This window comes from Kogia breviceps, chromosome 4 (assembly GCF_026419965.1).
Source record: "Kogia breviceps isolate mKogBre1 chromosome 4, mKogBre1 haplotype 1, whole genome shotgun sequence".
NCBI classification, from domain to species: Eukaryota; Metazoa; Chordata; class Mammalia; order Artiodactyla; family Physeteridae; genus Kogia; species Kogia breviceps.
Genome location: NC_081313.1, coordinates 42,775,733 through 42,799,049, shown reverse-complemented (window position 1 = coordinate 42,799,049; position 23,317 = coordinate 42,775,733). Strand labels below are relative to the sequence as shown.

General features: G+C 39.2%; 1 protein-coding gene across 5 annotated transcripts in view; it reads left to right on the top strand.

The window, feature by feature from the left end:
- The window catches only part of IL6ST (interleukin 6 cytokine family signal transducer), a 51,667-nt gene extending 43,448 nt beyond the window's left edge, over positions 1 to 8,219 (top strand). For all 5 annotated transcript variants that reach the window (XM_067030984.1, XM_059061117.2, XM_067030985.1 and 2 more), the window contains 2 exons: positions 2,072 to 2,153; positions 3,008 to 8,219. In XM_067030984.1, coding sequence (XP_066887085.1) covers positions 2,072 to 2,153; positions 3,008 to 3,745 — 820 coding nt within the window. In that variant the 3' untranslated portion in view covers positions 3,746 to 8,219. The remainder of the gene's footprint in view (positions 1 to 2,071; positions 2,154 to 3,007) is intronic.
- Positions 8,220 to 23,317: the final 15,098 nt, after the last annotated feature.

Genomic DNA, 23,317 nt, shown 5'->3' with positions numbered 1-23,317 from the left:
GGGTAAAATGCAATCTGAACATGAGTTCACATGTTCATGAGTCAAATAAATCTTTCAGTATGTGAACGTGGTATATCTCTATACTTATCTTGGTTCCTTTTGCAATGTTTTGTAGGTTTTCAGGCCTTGAACATCTTATGTTAAATTTATTCCTTCCTGGTTTTTGTGTGTGTGCTATTATAAATAGAACTTAAAATTTTTTATTTTCTAATTGTTCATTGCTAGTATATTGAAAAGTGCAATTGATCTTGTAAATATATTGGTCTTGTATACTGAGATCTTCATAAATTAATTTAGTCACTTTTTGGATTTTCTACATGCACAGTCATGCTGCCTGCAAGTAGATTCCAGTCTTTATACTTTTAGTTCTTTTCATTATTGTACCGGCTAAGACTTTCAGTACTATGTTGAATAGAAGTGGTTAGAGCCAACATCTTTTCATTATTCCCGACCTTAGGCAAAAAAGCATTCAGTCTTACACCATTGCATGTTATGTTAGCTCTAAGTTGAGGAAGTTCTTATATTTATGTTTTGGTAAGAGTCTTTGTCATGAATGGGTATTGAATTTTGTCAAATGCTTTTTCTGCATCTGTTGAGATGAGCTTATGATTTTTCTCCTTTCATAAATATGAATTTTATTCATTGATTTTCAGGTGTTATACCTTGCATTCCTTGGATTTTGCTAGATTCAGTGTGTTAATAATTTTTGCATTTTTATGTTCATGATCGATACTGGTTTGTCCTTTTTGTGGTGTCATTGTGTAGTTTTGGATTAGGGTAATACTAATTATCTCATAAAATGAATGGCCTCAGGACATATTACCTCTATTTTCTGGGAGAGTGTGTAGGGTTGGTATTTTTTCCTCTTTAAATGTTTGATAGAATTCACAGATGAAGCCATCTGGGCCTGCTATTTTCTATGTGGGGAGGTTTTTAATTAAAAATTGAATTTCTTACAAGTATAGGGCTATTGAAGTTTTCTTTTTCAATCTGTTTTGGTAATTGGTGTCTTACAAGGGATTCATCCTTGTTTTTTTTTTTGGTTGGTCAATTCATTTAGGTTGTTAACTTTATTGCTTTTTATATTATGTCCAGATTTCATAGTTGTTCCTGCAGGACAGTCTGTTAGGATCTTATTACTCATCTTTATTTGAACTTATTCTCAAGATGACTCATTTCCTGTGTACCTGTGTACACTATGGACCTCTAATGTTGGGCTAGGGACTGTATTAAGGTAAACATATTTAAATAGGTTTTTGATGATGGGGGATATCCTGAATTCATTGTTAGCCTTTTCTTCCTCGTGAAAAATCAAATTTATTTTATCTTGTACCAATGTGAAAATTGAACATTTTTGGGTTTTTGTTTTGGGGAGAGAGGGTATACCACAATTCTTTGTGACCCTGACTAAAGTTTTTAAGTGTTGTTGTTGTTGTTTAATTTATTTATTTTATATATTTTTGGCTGCATTGGGTCTTCGTTGCTGCGTGCAGGTTTTCTCTAGTTGCGAGCAGGGGCTACTCTTTGTTGCAATGCACGGGCTTCTCATTGCGGTGGCTTCTCTTGTTGTGGAGCACGGGCTCTAGGCACACAGACTTGAGTAGTTGTGGCTCGTGGGCTCTAGAGCACAGGCTCTGTAGTTGTGGCACACCGACTTAGTTGCTCCGCAGCATGTGGGATCTTCTCAGACCAGGGCTCAAACCCATGTCCCCTGCGTTGGCAGGCAGATTGATAACTGCTGCACCACCAGGGAAGCCTTTTAAGTGGTTTTTATTGCAGAATTTAGTTTCAGAGATTTTTAAAAATTGAATACTGATTACCAGCTTTCGTCTTATAAACAAACACTTTTTCTTTAAGGATAAAGATTAAGATCCTTATGCATTTTTAACAGTATTTCTTTTTCTATTGGTTACAAGAAAAATAACGTTTTTATTCGCTTTGGGATACAGTAGGTATTTTTAAGTTAATTTGTTTGATTCTTAAGATTCTTGGATGATAATGTTTAGAAATAGGGACTATTCACTGTTTATTACATGTGGTTCTACATATGCGATATTTATTTTCTCTCCAGAATTAAAAAACACATCTGGCCTAACGTTCCAGATCCTTCAAAGAGTCATATTGCCCAGTGGTCACCTCACACACCTCCAAGGGTAAGATAAAATATTTCTGACTTACTTGTAATACACAAGCATATTAGGATATATTGTAGAGTTCAAGCAAAAGATAATCAGACTGAATCGAAAAGTAGATGAAAATAGTACATAAATGAGAATTTTAGTCAAAATTTAAAGTAATATTTATGTATTCTAGGAGTTTATTATCACCATAGCATATGTCTTTATATTCCTAATTCTATTTAGTATACATTAAAAATATTTGATTGAATTTGTAAGTTGAAAACCTATTATGTTTTAATGCTGCTATGTGATAATTCTGTTGTAAGGCAAGCATTTTAGATTATATATTAAAATAAAATTTTAAATCTACCATTTTAACATGATTAAATGGCTTCTGGAAACCTACAGTAAATTCCTTGAACTTCCCTAAAGGGGAAATGATTTGTACTTACTATCTTCTGACAGTCCTTTACTTTTAGATTAACAGATTGAAATGTATATCCTATGAAACTTCAGTCATTTGAGTTTGATTTAATGTTTTCCTCATTTTTCTATCCAATTAATCCTAGGCTGCCCAGACTAGGCATGAAATATGAAATTTTATTTCTAGACCTTTAAGTAAGTTTATCAAAATGTAATACCAACAATATTGATTTAGAATTCTGAGGAAATACAGCCTAATTCATACTTTTTAGAATCATTTCACGATATCCGTGATTCACGTGATTTAGTTAGTGATATAGATTATTTCTGTACCATTAAAAGTTACTGAGAAGTTTCAGAGATTCATTACTCTGTGGCTTTAACTAATATGTTATATGTAATTATTTCAGAGTTTCTAAATGAACATGCACCATAGATAATAATTCATTTTCTCTCTTTCTTAGCATTTTAATTCAAAAGATCAAATGTATCCAGATGGCAATTTCACTGATGTAAGCGTTGTGGAAATAGAAGCAAATGACAAAAAGCCTTTCCCAGAAGATCTAAAATCATTGGACCTATTCAAGAAGGAAAAAATTAATACTGAAGGACACAGCAGTGGTATTGGAGGGTCTTCATGCATGTCATCTTCTAGGCCAAGCATTTCTAGCAGTGATGAAAATGAATCTGCACAGAACACTTCGAGCACTGTCCAGTATTCCACTGTGGTACATAGTGGCTACAGACACCAGGTGCCATCGGTCCAAGTCTTCTCAAGATCCGAGTCCACCCAGCCCTTGTTAGATTCCGAAGAACGGCCAGAAGATCTACAGCTGGTAGATAATGTAGATGGCAGTGAAGGCATTTTGCCCAGGCAACAGTATTTCAAACAAAACTGCAGTCAACATGAAACCAGTCCAGATATTTCGCGTTTTGAAAGGTCAAAGCAAGTTTCATCAGTCAATGAAGAAGATTTTGTTAGACTTAAACAGCAACAGATTTCAGATCATATTTCACAGCCCTATGGATCTGGGCAAATGAAAATGTTTCAGGAAGTTCCTGCAGCAGATGCTTTTGGTCCAGGCACTGAGGGTCAAGTAGTGAGATTTGAAACAGTTGGGATGGAGGCTGCAATTGATGAAGGAATGCCTAAAAGTTACTTGCCACAGACTGTAAGACGAGGTGGCTACATGCCTCAGTGAAGGACTAACTCCTGTTACAACTTTGGAAGTACCTGTAAAGTAAAGCTAAAAATATTTTATCTGTGATTTCAGATCTTCACTCACTGAAGATGATCATTTGCCCTTAAGGACAAGAAGGTACTGTCCTCCCATGTGGGCTGTTTCCATTCCAGAATATCTGGGATTTGACTTTAAGCACTACATAAACTGACTTCATCCTCCAAATAGCTGAATGACTTTGTGCTGTTTCAGGATGTTTGCACTGAAGAAAAACAAAAGCTTGTCTGAAATTTATAAAGTGAAACTTTTTGTTTTGCCATCTAGAAAACAGAGGGTATTTAAATTAAAAGCAGTGGTAAACTTAGTGAGCACAGCTATACTGATTTTAATGAGAATAGTCATCAAATATCAAATCTTGGGGAGAATTAGCATAAAAATTAGAGGAGCAAGGTCTAGACCCTCTACTTCAAGTGACAACATAATTTAAAAAGAGTCCAGATGGTACAACTAATATGAGCCCAGCTTTTGTTGTCTGACAAAATGAGCCCAGCTTTTGTTGTCTGACAAAAAAAGAAAAAATTGGGGCTCATTTATAATCATACCAACATATAAAATATTAGTTCTCGTAATGATGCTGCCAGTTACTGGAGAAAAGGAATTCTGGAGTTTTAACTTGGCAAACTAAAAATATTAATTTTTGAATATTAGACAATAATTAAGTAAATTTCCAAACATTTGCTTTCTGTCACTATTGACAACCTCTGAAGATCCATTTCACAAACTCAGCAGAGGGTCCAGATAAGAGCTAGGAATGAATGCGATGGACTATCCTAAACATTTAAAAAATTCTTTGCCATTTATAAAGGCTTAAATTGTTAACACTTTTCCATACATGTATATAAATATTATTGACCCTTCTTGTTACGATGTCAGAGAATTTGGTTGATGAAGCACTTTACACAGTATGTCTTCACCTTAAAATGTGTTTTGATTGAATATGCTTTGTTTTTAAGTAGGCCAAGACTGAGTTTTTTCTTTCTTTCTAGTAGGTGTTTGAAGCAGACTAATAAGTTAGAGGACTTGGGCAATACTCACCAAAACAAACAAAGCACTGCCCCCAAAATGTACGTATTCATCTTAGGAAATATCACAGTTAGCAAATATCCTTATTATAGAGGCACTTAATGAAGGGATAGTATTTTAATGTCTGCCAGTTCTGAGGTAGGTGGAACTTAGTTCTACACAATGATTTAGGAATATTTTAAACCTCTTCCCACATGTTCTGTTCTTCAGGGGAAAAGTGAGTTGGGCTTCCAGAGTTTAGCACTAAACTCACTTTTGCATTTATGTTATTCCCTACCCACCACGTTTGACAAGGAGGCAGGGCTAAAACTAGGAGCTGAGTAAATAAGAAGAAATTGTCATGTGGTTGACTACTGCTGTCAAGTAAGTTTGTGTTGTTTTTCTGTCATATTTAAGTTACAGAAACCAAGCCAACTTAAAATAGTTTGTAGAGGTTATTGAAGAATAAAAGGCTGAGAAAAATTAGTACACATTTACAGTTGAGATGTAATTCAAGTCATTACTCTCAATATTGTTCACATTAGACTTGCTGTTATTTATCCCTTGTATTCTTGCCTGATACTTTTCAGAGTTCTTTCTTATTATATGGTCTTTGCGAGACAGAGCAGATGCTTTATTCTGATAGATCCTGTTCTACTTTAGGCAAAACCAACATGAGATTGGTAGAATGTCAGAATTAGTAGTAGATGAGGAAAATTAGGCACAGACAGGTCAAGTTGGAACAGAGAGACCCCAAACTCACACACACTACACACTACAAGGTAATAAGCATTACCACCATTTAAGTTGGTCCTCAAAGTCAGGACAAGATTTATCTTGCTAAATGTCAACAAATTTATATCTATTACATTTTTCATTTCCTCAAAATAAGTAGTCATGTTGTTATAACCATGTTTAGCTCTAACCTTCCTAACAAATAGCAGTGTTGCGAAGAACATTTTAGTGTGGAGATTATATACGGGAGGTGGGCAGTTATAAAACGTGAACTCATGATCTGTGGGAATCAGAACAAATAGTTATTTAAGAAAGGACATCATATAAGCAAATTTGTATGTTGAAACTTGTATAGAACATGGTGCAGTGAGTGAATGCCCCCAAGCCACAAAAGCACTTTAGGCATTTTAAGTGGATATAGTTACTGTGCAAAAATTCATTCGGGAAATAAATATATTTATGTAATATACATCTTTGCCCCAAAGAGAAAAGCAATCATGAAACTTAAGTACAAAATTACTTCCATAAGGCATATCTTAGAATAATCTGTCTTGATACATGTAAATTATATTTTAGCTAGGCCCAGAAACAAATCCAGTTAATTTATGTGAAAATTAGACTATGTTTAAGATAGTGGATAAACTACTCATTAAATATCTAGTATCCAAAAATTTGATATAATTGCCCTCTTATAAGATTTTAAAAATAATAAGCATATGTTACATGTGTTGTTATTGTAATTTGATTGTTACTGGTGTCTTTGGTATCCTACCCTCATCCTTCATAAAGGCATGAGGCTAAGTAACTGTTGGAAAACTATCAGACTTCAAGCCCACTAAAATCTAAAAGTTTAATTCTTTGTTCGACACGGATCATTCAGCCCTAGGGAGCATACCCAGCGTGTGGGCAGAAGCAAGGGAAAAGCAGAGTCATCTGCACGCTTTGTGTTCACATCCGTTCTGGGCCTAGTTTGTTTAACGTCAACCTTCTCTGATGAGAGACTGTTTACACACGAAGTCATCCAAGACCCTAGTTCATTGTGAAGTTAAGGGTTAATGAAGTCGAAATATACTTTTAAAACATATTTATGAAAAGTCAAATTTAAAGTGGAACATCTAAAATAGTACTATAAATAGAAATCAAATTTTAAAGGATGTCTTTTTTCTACTCACATAGTTTAGTTAAAATCATGACATAAATATAGAAATAGAATAATTATATAGTAGAATTCCCTAAAATATTTCTGTTAACTGGCATGTACTGACCAACTATAAATTAAGTAAGAGAACTCTTCCTAGTCTATTTCATTATATTCCACACCAATCTCCTCTTCTCTTTGGTGTTAGGAACAAATTTCCATACCATACATTTCTGTTTCAGTAGTTTTTTTGTTGAAATGGGTAAAATGTCAAAATAATAAGCTACATAAAACTTAAAGTTCAGTTGTTTAATTGGGATAGCTTTCTGTTGTAGGTCGTGTTAGATTCTATTGCCCAGGTAAGATTACTTTAAAAAATTTTTTGCACTTTTTTGTAAATTAAAAGAATATGAAGCCATAAAATGGCAAGATATTTAGGTTTAAGAAATTTTAAACTAGCAAACTTACAGCCTAATTCTATAAACTGGTCCTTGGTAGCAGTTCCTTTTCAGGCTGTTTATAAACAGAATGTAGATGTCCGTCAAAACAAAACTTTCCAAAGCTAAATGTAATATCTTTTAGGTTAATCTATGTTTTTTCATTGTATATGCTACTTGTATATGTATTCCCACTATATTCTAATATACATTGCATTAAAAATAAAAAGGCAGCTCTGGATGAGCTCTTTTGTTACCTATTTCTAAATTTTTTAATAAGGCTTTTTGTAGTCAGTAGTTCCTTAAAACGGGTTAAACTTCATTACACAGTTTTTTCTTTTCTTTTTTTTTTTTTTTTTTTTTCCGCTACGCGAGCCTCTCACTATTGTGGCCTCTCCCGTTGCGGAGCACAGGCTCCGGACGCGCAGGCCCAGCGGCCATGGCTCACGGGCCCAGCCACTCCGCGGCATGTGAGATCCTCCCGGACCGGGGCACGAACCCGTGTGCCCTGCATCGGCAGGCGGATTCTCAACCACTGCGCCACCAGGGAAGCCCCACAGTTTTTTAAAGTTGATAGATCATGATGAAAATGAATTTAAGGCCAATGGTGATAGATGTTACAGACCTTTTATCCCTTAAACATAAGCTTTGAGAATGATAACTACATGCTTCAGATGCTGTTACATGAATATCAAAATGTGATGTGTTAGAAATAAAGGGATAGTTTAAAGGTGGATATTTGAAAATTCTTTAGTCTTAGTGTATGTGTGTGTGTGTGTGTATATATATATATATATATATATATATATACACTCTAAAAAATGTGCAATTTGCTAGTACTACAGTACAGTGAGTAGCATTAGGTATGTCTCCTGTTTATACTCTATGTCCCATTTAATTGTAAGTGCAATCCTTTTAAGTTCACTTGCTCTTTTACCCCGACCTAATCTAACTTCATATAGAAGGCTTGTCTAGAAAGAGTATTGTATTTTCACTTTTGCACAGTGAATTGCATGTGCAACTTGTAACCACAGCTGTTGTTTTTATGTTGACATAACTCTAAATGTTCTCTTATATATCAGCTCGCATCCTTTAAGTAAATTTAATAAATTCTTAACTCATTTTTTTTCTGGGTGTGGTCACTACCAGATGTCATTAAACATAATGTTTAAGGTAACAGTATTTATCATTACTAGTGCTGGGCCTTTGTGTAAACTAGGTGCTTTTTGAGAGTTCTGTGGCTTTTTTAATGCTCATTTAGCATAATGGATAAGGTTTAGAAGAAAATAAATACCCTATCTCGGCCTTAATACAGACTCGGAGGTGGCAAATTCATTTACCATTTTTCTGGATTTACTAAGATGATTTCTGGAATTCCAGCATCGTACCTCCCAGTGGATATTTTTAAACTGGGTTGCCAGGGGACCAACCAAGTACAGAGGTGCTGTGCCATCCTGTGGCCTGCCTGTGCCCACACTCTGCTAGAGTCTTGTCACAGGGAGGCACCAAGCCGACTGATCCAAAGCGTCCCACTACTGCCCCCTGAGGTTGCTGAGTAGTAGTGTATGAAAGTAACATTTCCACCTGGAAGGAAATCTGAACTACTAGATTTGTGTCTTCACATTGTGATTTTTATCTTAAATATGCAGTAAATGAAAAATCCACAAACACACAAGTTAACTTCATCCCTTCACATATATACTAAAGGTTGTAGAAATAGCGTCTTGGCTTTGGGCTATGTGTTTGTTTAAAATCTTTGGCTGTGGCTCTTACGGGCTCAGCCTGACTTCTCTGTGGTACCTCTTGTCTTACCCTAATTTATATTATGGATCCAATCCATCCTACTGCCAAAAATATTACAGAGTTCCCTCGGCATTCAGTTTCCCTAGCCCAGAGACAGAGAAACAATTTTAACTTCTGGTTTAAACTTTTTTCTTTTTAAATTAATATAAAACATTCCTTCCATGCTTTCAAAATATAAACAAGAGTACAACAAACTGTGCTCCTACATAGATGTTTAAGTCTAGTTAAACATGCTCTGGTTACTTAATAGAGTGCAGAAGAGAAGGAGAAAAAGAGACCTGAGGTGGAAAGAGAAGGAAGGTGTGAAGAAGTAGGTAGTGAGTGACCCCAGGTCAACAGCTCATGCCCGCATTGCTGCTCCTTTAGGTTGGCTGCTGGCCAACCTAGAAAGACCTTCGAAAGGCTACTCAGTTCCTCAACAGCTTAAAACAGTTCTATCTACACTGAGGGAGAAAAACCTACCTTTAAATTCAAAGTTCAAAATTTTTTAGATTATAGTTATTTTTTCCCAATTGCTAAAGGTTTCAAACAGATGAGAAGACATACCTTAGTTTTAGAAATCTGTGGACATTCAAAACCCAATTCTTTTACATTTATCCCTTGTGACTCTGGTTTTGTCATTTTACATGTCAGAAAAGTATAACTAGAATTGTCTTTTCTCATTCTTGAACATTTTTTTAAAAAATTAAATGGTTTTTATTTATACATTTATGCATTTGTTGAAATTAGAATCCTTCCAGGATAATGTGGTGAGATACATAGTGGGAATCCTCACACACAAAAATAAAAGGGGGAAAAAGAAGACAGCTCAGATCAAGCATTTCTCGCTCCAGCTACCTCATCAGCTAGGGCTGCGGACGGTCCTTTTGATACAGAGTGGCCAGATTAACCAAGCAGGCAAAAGTGATTTATTCCCCAGAGCACTCCTTCAAACACTGAATGAGATCCCACCCCTTGACTTAGTCCAGGCTTCCTTTGCTAGAAGAATCTTTTTTTTTTTTTAACATCTTTATTGGAGTATAATTGGTTTATATTGTTGTGTTAGTTTCTGCTTTATAACAAAGTGAATCAGCTGTATGTATACATATATCCCCATATCCCCTCCCCCTTGCGTCTCCCTCCTACCCTCCCTATCCCACCCCTCTAGGTGGTCACAAAGCACCGAGCTGATTTCCCTGTGCTATGTGGCTGCTTCCCACTAGCTAGCTATTTTACATTTGGTAGTGTATATATGTCAGTGCCACTCTGTCTGCTAGAAGAATCTTAACGGTTAAAGATAAAACTCATAAGTACACACCTGGATCCTGTCCTTATAGGAAATTGTTTTCCCTACAGTTTTGGCTGAAGTCAGAAAAAAACCTGTTGACTAGTGATAGCTTTTAAATGAATTAATATCAACTTCTCTGGAACTGGTTCTGTACGCTTCCAGAAAGGGGATCATGGTTTTAAATGGATGGCCTGAAAAAGAATATTTAAGTAAAAAGGTACTCAAAGGCACTGAGATTCTGACAACAGAAAGAACTCTACAGCAGCATTTAAAGAATGAAAAGGCAGGGACTTCCCTGGTGGCTCAGTGGATAAGACTCCACGCTCCCTGGTCATGGAAGTAGATCCCACATGCATGCCGCAACTAAGAGTTTGTGTGCCACAACTAAGGAGCCCAAGTGCTGCAACTAAGGAGCCTGCCTGCCGCAACTAAGACCTGGTGCAACCAAATTAATTAATTAAAAAGAAAGAACCCCCCCCCAAAAAAAGGAATGAAAAGGCAGCCACTCTTCACTATAGGTCAAAGTCAGTGTGGATTTTGCCCAATGTTCAATCTAGACTTACAAACACCTGAGTTATCAGCAGGCATCAGAGCCCAGGAAAGGACCTCTGAGAACATCTAAGTTCCACATTTAGAACTGTGACTAGAAATTATTGGCTGCTCATGTTGCTGTGGTGAGGGGCCCTTCCCTACCCAAGACATTCCTGATCACCTACTGGGGGCCATGCTGGTGCAGGGTGTATACAGGTTAACAAATGTACACCATCTATGGAACGTTCACTTGGGGTCATTAAATCCTTGAAAAACTCTTAAGAGGTAAATACCAGAACCATTTAGACTCGTAGGCTCAGAAAAGTTGAACAACTCACTCAGGGTCTTATGGTTGACAGAGCGGAGAAGGAGCTCCAACTCCAGCCTGACTACAAAGCCTATATTCTCTGCCATGTATACCAACTGTACCCAACCGCTCTTAGCAAAACCCTGGATGGTGGGCATGCTGGAAGGCCAGCTCGTACAGGAATGCACTTCTGTTTCCCAGACCTTGCTAACTTCTTTCTGAGTTTCTCTCCCCCTCCTCGCCCTTTCCTCCCTACCCCAGCACCTCACGCTCCCCCACTCCCTGACGGACCACTTCAAAGCGTCCTAACTGGGCCTTGAGCCCAAAGTACAGTTCCTTAATCAGGATCTCTCCCCTTGTGCCCTCATCTAAGTTAGCTCTGAAGCCTTGCCTTCCCTCCCCACAGCACATGCATTTATAGGAACACCTAAAAGAGAGGTAAAGATGTCACACTTTCCTTAGCAGAATGCATGTTGACACAACTCCTACAGTCTTATTATTTGGGGGCAGAGGTGGGGGGGGACCTCTAACGGTGGGATCTGGCGACTGCAGCCGGTGACGAAAGGATCTGGGGGCAGGGCATCTTTCCTGAGTGCTCAGATCACCTGTCCCAGGTGGTTCTGCCACAGACTTCCCGGGTCTGCTGCTGGGCGCAGGGACCCACTCCCAGCCTGTCCACCTCTGGGGCCTTCCCTTTAGCATGGCTTCCAGCTGCTCCTGCCCATGTCATGCTACTCCACTAGGGGGCAGCATTGGCAGCATGAAGGGCCCGCTGAGATCCTTCTACTCTGACCAAACTGCCAACATTTGCTTTTCAGGCTCCATCTTCTTTCCTGGTCCTGCTGTGCCTCTCTTTCCAGCCTCATATAGCCCCCTCTCCAGGTACACACTCCCTCGTTTCTGGAATATACTGTGTTTCTTCCTACCTCCCAGCCCATGCATATGATTTCCTCTCCTAAAATGTTCTCCTGCCCCCAATCCGTAGCTCAGCTAGAAAATTCTTACCTACTCACCAGTAATAGCCTCAAACAGATCCTCCTGGGTGAGACCTTCCATTCTCCTCCTCTCTCCTTCCCTGCAGAGTTAAGGGCCTTCTGTGTCCTGAAACCAGACCGATGGCCAGTGTTTGTGTCTCTCTGACTTAGGAGCTGAACCCCCTGGAGGCAGGGTCCCTGTCTTATTCATCTCTGAGTCCCTGGCACTTAGCATAGTGTTTGGTATTTATAGGTGCTTCATAAATCTTGTTTATAGAAAGAGCTGGATGGATGAAGAGACAGAACAGACTTTTTAATTTGATATTGAAACTTTTCTTTTTTTAATTTTTAGCATGTGTCTCAGATTTCTTTTTACCCAGAGTTGCACAGTGCCATGGGAAGTTAGGAACCCGCCCTCTTCTTCACCTCCAGCATATAAGCATCTCCTGATTCCCATCCCCAGCACACTTCCACCCCGACCAAGGGCAAAAGCTTTTTTAAAGCAACACATATACTTGGTGAGTCAAAAAACAAAAATTCAAGGACTTCCCTGGTGGCGCAGTGGTTAAGAATCCTCCTGCCAATGCAGGGGACACGGGTTTGAGCCCTGGTCCGGGAAGATCCCACATGCCGCAGAGCAACTAAGCCCGTGCGCCACAACTACTGAGCCTGCGCTCTAGAGCCCGTGAGCGACAACTACTGAACCCGTGTGATGCAACTACTGAAGCCCGCATGCCTAGAGCCTGTGTTCCACAACAAGAGAAGCCACTGCAGTGAGAAGCCCGTGCATCGCAACAAAGAGTAGTGCCCCTGCTCACCGCAGCTAGAGAAAGCCTGTGTGCAGCAACGAAGACCCAACGTAGCCAAAAAAAATTGTTTTTTTTTAATTTCAAGAAAAAAATTAAAGCCAGTATGGATCCTTACAAACTAGCTTATTCAATCTTATCATAAATGAGAAGATGAATGAGTGAACTTTCCAACACCTCAAGAGGAAAAAATTTGATCAGGAGTGTTCTAATAGAAAAAGAGGACAGCCCTGCCCTCAGAAGTCATTGTCTGCAAAGGAAGATGAAATAAACCGGCTTAGGATCAGGCTAATCCTTAAAAAAGAACACATCAGAAAAGTCAAATAAATCCAAGCCATGCACCAGGCTCTGAGTTATCTCCAGGCTAAACGATGAGACAGCCCCAAATGTAGAGTGATACCCCAATTTCTCAATGAGAAGATCCTAAAGAAAAAAGTGTGGATACCTTGAATGTTTAAATTTCAGAGATGTTGATTAAATAGTCAGATGTCTAACTACAGTCCATATTTAAGTCAGACTATAAAGAATATAAGAATATAGACTATTGACTTTTTTCATTCATACTTTATGAAATAATTCTATCCAAATCTTTGTATGCTCTTGGACAGCAAGACCTTTCCTTGTCATCACAAGCTCCCCTTTTTGAATCATCAGCACATTTTTTCAGAGCTCAGCCCATCTAGTTGTTTGAGACACAGTATGATGAAGCTGTCAATGGAAATAGCATTCCAAGCCCTAAGTACCACTTGTGTAATATTAACACCGTTTCCCCCAATTATCTTAGAAATGCCTATGTATCATCTCTAATGTAACCTCTTATCATTTTGTTTTTTAAAGGAGTCTTTTAAAATTTTGCTTACAATGAAATCTAACACATTAAAAGTTGAGTTCTTACTACAGGAGTTATTTATTGCTAAATCTTTGGGTTTTGCCTTTGGTTCCTTTTATGGAAATTCTCCTGGTGATCTCCACATGCTTTCCAAACTAGTGTGAATTTTGACGAACGGATTTTTCCTAAACAGAACTTATTTTCAAAGTAATTGAGAGACAACCTATAAAATGAGAAAACTTATAAGAAATGTACTACTGGGGGCTTCTTCCTTTTCTAGGAGATGATTTTAAGGGAAAACACTCATTTTCTATTCAGGCAAAATGCTGTATTCATCAGGCATGCCTTCCTGGAAGAAAATAATTTTCTGTGGAATTTTGAACAAGTAATGGGCATGAATCGGTGAAAAGGAGAGGGACTAGTGTGTGCAAGTTGTTCTCATATTAATGTTGCCTTGGTTTGTGGGGTCAGATTGAACTATAATTCTTTTTGTAATGTATGATTTAAATTGCAGAATTGGGCAAAAGAATTTTTGTTAACCTCTCTGAGCAACATGCAGATATTACCTGCCCTGCTTCCAGCCCTTGACCAAAAGTAATCAAGGATCCCCAGTTTTCACATCTCCATTTTTCTCAGCATGGCCACAGTCAGGTTGATCTGCAACCCACAGTCAAGTGCTAGGGGGAGGGAATCCCAGGACAGAAACAGAAATGCCCCAGATGACATCTAATCAAAAATCTCTGACCTCGGGGCTTCCCTGGTGGTGCAGTGGTTAAGAATCCACCTGCCAATGCAGGGGCCATGGGTTCGAGCCCTGGTCTGGGAAGATCCCATATGTCGTGGAACAACTAAGCCCATGTGCCACAGCTACTGAGCCTGTGCTCTAGAGCCCGCGAGCCACAACTACTGAAGCCCGTGTGCCTAGAGCCCGTGCTCTGCAACAAGAGAAGCCACTGCAATGAGAAGCCCACGCACTGCAACGAAGAGTAGCCCCCACTCACGGCAACTAGGGAAAGCCTGCACCCAGCCACAAAGACCCAACACAGCCAAAAATAAATAAATAAATTTTTTAAAAAAAATCTCTGACCTAAGTTAAGGAAAGTTCAATAGAAACATCCAATCACCACATTTTTACTGAATTTGAGGCAGCATGGAGCAGGTTTCTCTCTTCTCCAATAGAATCGTGGAAAGCAAGCCATTCCATTTCCAAACAAGGAGAGCTTGTGCAAACAGTCCTGCAGGTGTCAGATTCTCTCCTGATCCCATGAAAAATGAAGTGTCATGACTGCATGATGTCAGAGACCTCCCCAGGGCCTCCCATAGCACAGAGGGAATAGTAAGAAATAAAGTGAGTGGGACAGACAGGAGCTTGGTGACAGGGCTGATGCTCAGATGAGGCCAGCGAGGTGCCCAGGGCACAGAGCCAAAGGAGACATTCAGTGCACATGCTCAACCCTGGGGGTGAACCCCACCCTGCTTGGTGACCATGTACCCAGCAGGGAGCCAGGTTTCCTGTCATCATATGAGGTTACAAGTTGTCCAGGTTCTCCAACTGGGCAAGTGGGATGACTGAGAAGATTATTCTAGCACTTGAGTGAGAAATAGACAAGACAGGGTAAAGCCTGGAATGAGAAACTGTTCAGGAGAGTTTCTCTGATGCTGGTGAAAACTGAAGGGGGCTTAGACTAGGAGGAAAACAGGGAGGAAAAAGCAGCTCACAAGACATTTAAGATGCCACATAGCCAGTCAGGAAAGAGAGAAAGGACATATATCTGGATAAATGAGCCAGGGAGGCAAAGGAAAAGCTACCCTACTTTTGACGCTGTCTCCAAAGAGAGACATCCTGCAGACAATTAGGGAAGCCTGGGGTCCTAGGTGCCTGTCATATGACACCAGGTTCCATCCTCCCTCTTTAGGACTGGCAGATTTCTGTCCTGGGGAGGCCAACTTGTTGGTTTCAGGGGCTCATGTTCATGCCATGTCTCTGGCTGTACCTATGAGCTGCGGAGGGTGGGTCCAACAGCAAGGGAGGACTTCCAGGGTATGACTAGACAGGGAACTTCACAAGGGTGTCTCCAGGCAACTGCTAATGGCAAAGAGCTGAGAAATACCTCATTTCCACTTTCAAGACAATTGTAGTCAATACCACTGCCCAATCAATATCTTCCTTTATCCCTCCTTCCTATATTCCAGTGCCAACTACCTAAACTCCCCAGGACACTGCCCTGTGACTTCAGGCCTCATCTGAGGTTCTGTCTGTGAAGAGCATCGAGCACGATGGCACTGATAGGGGGTAGGAAAATGTGGGACTTCTGCACGAGACCCTCTCCAGGTTCTCAGTAAAGCCAGGTTTATACCCCATCCAAGTTCAACTCTTCCCAATTACACAGGTAGACCCACAGAGAAATGAATGAACAATGCAAGGTTACCCATTAGAAAAAGCATGGGCTTTGGGGGCAGACAAAACTGGCACAATTTCTGTGACCCTAATTTACCTCATCTGTAACAATAACAACAATAAGCATAACACCAACATATTGGACAATCTACAAGAAACTGATAAATTTCTGGAAACACACAACCTACCAAGACTAAATCATGAAGAAACAGAAAATCTGAACAAACTGATTACTAGTAAGGTTATTGAGTCAGTAAACAAAAGCCACCCAACAAACAAAAGCACAGAACAAGATGGCTGCACTGGTGAATTTTATTAAACATTCAAAGAAGAATTAATACCAATTCTTCTGAAACTCTTCCAAAAAAGTAGAAGAGAAGGGAATATTTCCAAACTCATTTTACAAGGCCAGTATTACACTGATACCAAAATAAGACAAGGACACAAGAAAAGAATATTACAGGCCAATATTCCTGACAAACATAGATGCAAAAATCCTCAACAAAATATTAGCAAACCAAATCCAATAACACATAAAAAGGATCATACACCATGATCAAGTTGGATTCATTCCAGGATGCAAGGATAGTTCAACATACATAAATCAATGTGATACACCACATTAATGAAATGAAGGATAAAAAATCATATGATTATTTCAATAGATGCAGAAAAAGCATTTGACAAAATTCAACATCCATTTATGATTAAAAACTCTCAACAAAGTAGGTATAGAGGGAAGGTACCTCAACATAATAAATGCCATACATCACAAGTCCACTGCTAACATTATATCCAACAGTGAAAAGCTAAAAGCTTTTTCTACAAGATCAGGGAAAAGACAAGGATGCCCACACTTGAAGCTTTTATTCCACATAGTATTGGAAGTATTAGCCAGAGCAATTAGGCGAGAAAAAGAAAAAAGCATCCAAGTTGGAAAAGAAGTAAAACTGTCACTATTTGCAGATGACATGATATTATATGGAGAAAGTCCTAAAGACTCCACACATAGAAAAACTTTTAGAACTAATCAAAAAATTCTGTAAATTTGCAGGACACAAAATCAATATACAAAAAATCAGATGTGTTTCTATGCAGTAATAACACTATCAGAAAGAGAAATTAAGAACATAATTGCATTTACAATTACATCAAAAAGAATTAAAAACCTAGAACATGGTTCCCCAGCTGCAGTGTCAGGGCAGCCTTTTGGCACTAGGAACTCTGGTCTGAAGGTCTAGTGCAACACCTCTGCATGCAGTCCCCTGTGAGCAACTGAAACTAGACGAAGCATGAAGTAAAAGAAGGGAAAAAAGAATTCCGGAAGAGAGTGAGCAGCCTGCCCAAAGTCACACACAACTAATCAGAAAGAGAAAATTTCCAACCCAGATCTCCACCCAATTTTTTAAAACATATATTAATGAAATAAAATAGAAGGGAGTTAAATTTGAATAAAAGTTCAAGGTAAAGAGAGGAGCAAGGACAAGAACCCAGACCTGGACCCTCCTTGGCACACTTAGCAGTAGTATATTAGTATAGTGTTTAAAAATCAAAACAGTTACCATTTTCCCTCCTCTCACAAAAATATCAAAATCACAACTAACTGCTGAACAACCATCGACAAAAAGACTGGAACCTACCAAAAAACATATTCTAGGGAAGCTGGGAAAATGGCAGAAGAGTAAGACATGGAGATGACCTTCTTCCCCACAGATACATCAGAAATACATCTACACGTGGAACAACTACTACAGAATACCCACTGAACGCTGGAAGACCTCAGACATCCCAAAAGGCAAGAAACTCCCCATGTACCTGGGTAGGGCACAAGAAAAAAGAATAAACAGAGACAAAGAATAGGGATGGGACCTGCACCAGTGGGAGGGAGCTGTGAAGGAGGAAAGGTTTCCACAACACTAGAAGCCCCTTCGTGGGCGGAGACTGCGGGTGGCCGAGGGGGGAAGCCTCGGAGCGGCGGAGGAGAGCACAGCAACAGTGGTGTGCAGAGCAAAGTGGAGAGATTCCCACAGAGGATTGGTGCCGACCAGCACTCACCAGCCCAAGAGGCTTGTCTGCTCACCTGCCGGGATGGGCAGGGCCTGGGAGCTGAGGCTCGGGCTTCGGAGTTCACATCCCAGGGAGAGGACTGGGTTTGGCTATGTGAACACAGCCTGAAGGGATTAGTGTACCATGGCTAGCCGGGAGGGAGCCCAGGAAAAAGTCTGGACCTGCCGAAGAGGCAAGAGACTTTTTCTTCCCTCATTGTTTCCTGGTGCGCGAAGAGAGGGTATTAAGTGCGCCGCTTAAAGGAGCTCCAGAAACGGGCGCGAGCTGCAGCTATCAGCGCGGACCCCAGAGACGGGCATGAGACGCTAAGACCGCTGCTGCCACCACCAAGAAGCCTGTGTGTGAGCCCAGGTCACAATCCACACCGCCGCTCCCAGGAGCCTGTGCAGCCCGCCACTGCCAGGGTCCCGTGAGCCAGGGACAACTCCCCCGGGAGAACGCACGGCATGCCTCAGGCTGGTGCGACGTCACACAGGCCTCTGCAGCCGCAGGCTCGCCCTGCACTCCGTACCCCTCCCTCCCCCCTGCCTGAGTGAGCCAGAGCCCCCGAATCAGCTGCTCCTTTAACCCCGTCCTGTCTGAGCAAAGAACAGATGCCTTCCAGCTACCTATATGCAGAGGCGGGGCCAAATCCAAAGCTGAATCCCGGGAGCTGTGCGAACAAAGAGAAAGGAATATTTCTCCCAGCAGCCTCAGAAGCAGCAGATTAAAGCTCCACAATCAACTTTATGGACCCTGCATATGTGGAAAACCTGAAGAGACGGCGAATCATCCCAAATTGAGGAGGTGGACTTTGGGAGCAAGATATATTATTTTTTCCCCTTTTCCTCTTTTTGTGAGTGTGTATGTGTATGCTTCTGTGTGAGATTTCATCTGTATAGCTTTGCTTTCACCATTTGTCCTAGGGTTCTGTCTGTCCGTTTCTGTTTGTTTTTTTACTTAAAAATTTTTTTTTCTTAATTAATTTTTATTTTAATAACTTTATTTTATTTTCTCTTACTTTATTTTATTTTATCCTCTTTCTTTCTTTTTACTTTTTCATCCCTTTTATTCTGAGCCATGTGGATGAAAGGCTCTTGGTGCTGCAGCCAGGAGTCAGTGCTGTGCCTCTGGGATGGGAGAGCCAACTTCAGGACACTGATCCACAGAGATATCCCAAGTCCACATAATATCAAATGGCAAAAATCTCCCAGAGATCTTCACTCAATGACCAGCAAGCTACAGTGCTGGATACCCTATGCCAAACAACTAGCCAGACAGGAACACAACCCCACCCATTAGCAGAGAGGCTGCCTAAAATCAAAATAAGGCCACAGACACCCAAAACACACCACCAGACGTGGACCTGCCCACCAGAAAGACAAGATCCAACCTCATCCACCAGAACACAGACACTAGTCCCCTCCACCAGGAAGCCTACACAACCTACTGAACCAACTTTAGCCACTGGGGACAGACACCAAAAACAATGGGAACTACAAACCTGCAGCCTGCAAAAAGGAGACCCCAACACAGTGACATAAGCAAAATGAAAAGACAGAAAAACACACAGCAGATGAAAGAGCAAGATAAAAAACCACCAGACCTAACAAATGAAGAGGAAATAGGCAGTCTACCTGAAAAAGAATTCAGAATAATGATAGTAAAGATGATCCAAAAATCTTGGAAATAGAAGAGAGAAAATGCAAGAAACATTAACAAGGACCTAGAAGAACTAAACAGGAAACAAGCAATGATGAACAACACAATAAATGAAATTAAAAATACTCTAGATGGGATCAATAGCAGAATAACTGAGGCAGAAGAACGGATAAGTGACCAGAAAGATAAAATAGTGGAAATAACTACTGCAGAGCAGAATAAAGAAAAAAGAATGAAAAGAACTAAGGACAGTCTCAGAGACCTCTGGGACAATATTAAACGCACCAACATTCGAATTATAGGGGTCCCAGAAGAAGAAGAGAAAAAGAAAGGTACTGAGAAAATATTTGAAGAGATTATAGTTGAAAACTTCCCTAATATAGGAAAGGAAATAGTCAATCAAGTCCAGGAAGCACAGAGAGTCCCATACAGGATAAACCCAAGAATAAACACACCGAGACACATAACAATCAAACTGTCAAAAATTAAATACAAAGAAAACATATTAAAAGCAGCAAGGGAAAAACAACAAATAACACACAAGGGAATCCCCATAAGGTTAACAGCTGATCTTTCAGCAGAAACTCTGCAATCCAGAAGGGATTGGCAGGACATATTTACAGTGATGAAGGAGAAAAACCTACAACCAAGATTACTCTACCCAGCAAGGATCTCATTCAGATTTGATGGAGAAATTAAAACCTTTACAGACAAGCAAAATCTAAGGGAATTCAGCACCACCAAACCAGCTCTATAACAAATGCTAAAGGAACTTCTCTAGGCAAGAAACACATGAGAAGGAAAAGACCTACAAGAACAACCCAAAACAATTAAGTAAATGGTAATAGGAACATACATATCGATAATTACCTTAAATGTAAATGGATTAAATGCTCCCACCAAAAGACACAGACTGGCTGAATGGATACAAAAACAAGACCCATATATACATGCTGTCTACAAGAGACACACTTCAAACCTAGGGACACATACAGACTGAAAGTAAGGGGATGGAAAAAGATATTCCATGCAAATGGAAATCAGAAGAAAGCTGGAGTAGCAATTCTCATATCAGACAAAATAGACTTTAAAATAAAAACTATTACAAGAGACAAAGAAGGACACTACATAATGATCAAGGCATCGATCCATGAAGAAGATATAACAATTGTAAATATTTATGCACCCAACATAGGAGCACCTCAATACATAAGGCAAATGCTAACAGCCATAAAAGGGGAAATCGACAGTAACACAATCATAGTAGGGGACTTTAACACCCCACTGTCACCAATGGACAGATCATCCAAAATGAAAATAAATAAGGAAACACAAGCTTTAAATGATACATTACACAAAATGGACTTAATTGATATTTATAGGACATTCCATCCAAAAACAATAGAATACACATTTTTCTCAAGTGCTCATGGAACATTCTCCAGGATAGATCATATCTTGGGTCACAAATCAAGCCTTGGTAAATTTAAGAAAACTGAAATCATATCAAGTATCTTTTCCAACTACAACGCTATGAGACTAGATATCAATTACAGGAAAAGATCTGTAAAGAATACAAACACATGGAGGCTAAACAATACACTACTTAATAACGAAGTGATCACTGAAGAAATCAAAGAAGAAATCAAAAAAACACCTAGAAACAAATGACAATGGAGACATGATGACCCCAAAACCTATGGGATGCAGCAAAAGCAGTTCTAAGAGGGAAGTTTATAGCAATACAATCCTACCTTAAGAAACAGGAAATATCTCGAATAAACAACCAAACCTTGCACCTAAAGCAATTAGAGAAAGAAGAACAAAAAAACCCCAAAGTTAGCAGAAGGAAAGAAATCATAAAGATCAGATCAGAAATAAATGAAAAAGGAAGGAAACGATACCAATGATCAATAAAACTAAAAGCTGGTTCTTTGAGAAGATAAACAAAATTGATAAACCATTAGCCAGACTCATCAAGAGGAAAAGGGAGAAGATTCAAATCAATAGAATTAGAAATGAAAAAGGAGAAGTAACAACTGACACTGCAGAAAAACAAAAGATTATGAGAGATTACCACAAGTGACTCTATGCCAATAAAATGGACAACCTGGAAGAAATGGACAAATTCTTAGAAATGCACAAGCTGCCGATACTGAACCAGGAAGAAATAGAAAATATGAACAGACCAATCACAAGCACTGGAATTGAAACTGTGATTTAAAATCTTCCAACAATATGGGAACATATGTATATGTATAACTGATTCACTTTGTTTTAAATGAAAAACTAACACACTATTATAAAACAGTTATACTCCAATAAAGATGTTAAAAAAATAATTTTCCAAAAAACAAAAGCCCAGGACCAGATGGCTTCACAGGCGAATTCTATCAAACATTTAGAAGAGCTAACACCTCTCCTTCTCAAACTCTTCCAAAAGATAGCAGAGACAAGAACACTCCCAAACTCATTCTATGAGGCTACCATCACCCTGATACCAAAACCAGACAAAGACATTACAAAGAAAGAAAACTACAGGCCAATATCACTGATGAACATAGATGCAAAAATCCTCAACAAAATACTAGCAAACAGAATCCAACAGCACATTAAAAGGATCATACACCATGATCAAGTGGGGTTTATTCCAGGAATGCAAGGATTCTTCAATATACGCAAATCAATCAACGTGATACACCATATCAACAAACTGAAGGAGAAAAAACATATGATCATCTCAATAGATGCAGAGAAAGCTTTTGACAAAATTCAACACCCATTTGTGATAGAAACTCTGCAGAAAGTAAGCATAGAGGGAACTTTCCTCAACATAATAAAGGCTATATATGAAAAAACCACAGCCAACATTGTCCTTAATGGTGAAAAAACTAAAACCATTTCCACTAAGATCAGGAAAAAGACAAGGTTGCCCACTCTCACCACTCTTATTCAACCTAGTTTTGGAAGTTCTAGCCACAGCAATCAGAGAAAAAAAAGAAATGAAAGGAATCCAAATAGGAAAAGAAGAAGTAAAGCTGTCACTGTTTGCAGATGACATGATACTATACATAGAGAATACTAAGGATGCTACCAGAAAACTACTAGAACTAATCAATGAATTTGGTAAAGTAGCAGGATACAAAATTAATGCACAGAAATCTCTGGCATTCTTACATACTAATGATGAAAAATCTGAGAGGGAAATTAAGAAAACACTCCCATTTACCATTGCAACAAAAAGAATAAAATATCTAGGAATAAACCTACCTAAGGAGACAAAAGACTTGTATGCAGAAAACTATAAGACACTGATGAAAGAAATTAAAGATGATACAAATAGATGGAGAGATATAACATGTTCTTGGATTGGAAGAATCAACCTTGTAAAAATGACTCTACTACCCAAAGCAATCTACAGATTCAATGCAATCCCTATCAAACTACCACTGGCATTTTTTACAGAACTAGAACAAAAAATTTCACAATTTGTACGGAAACAGAAAAGACCCCGAATAGCCAAATCAATCTTGAGAACGAAAGATGGAGCTGGAGGAATCAGGCTCCCTGACTTCAGGCTATACTACAAAGCTACAGT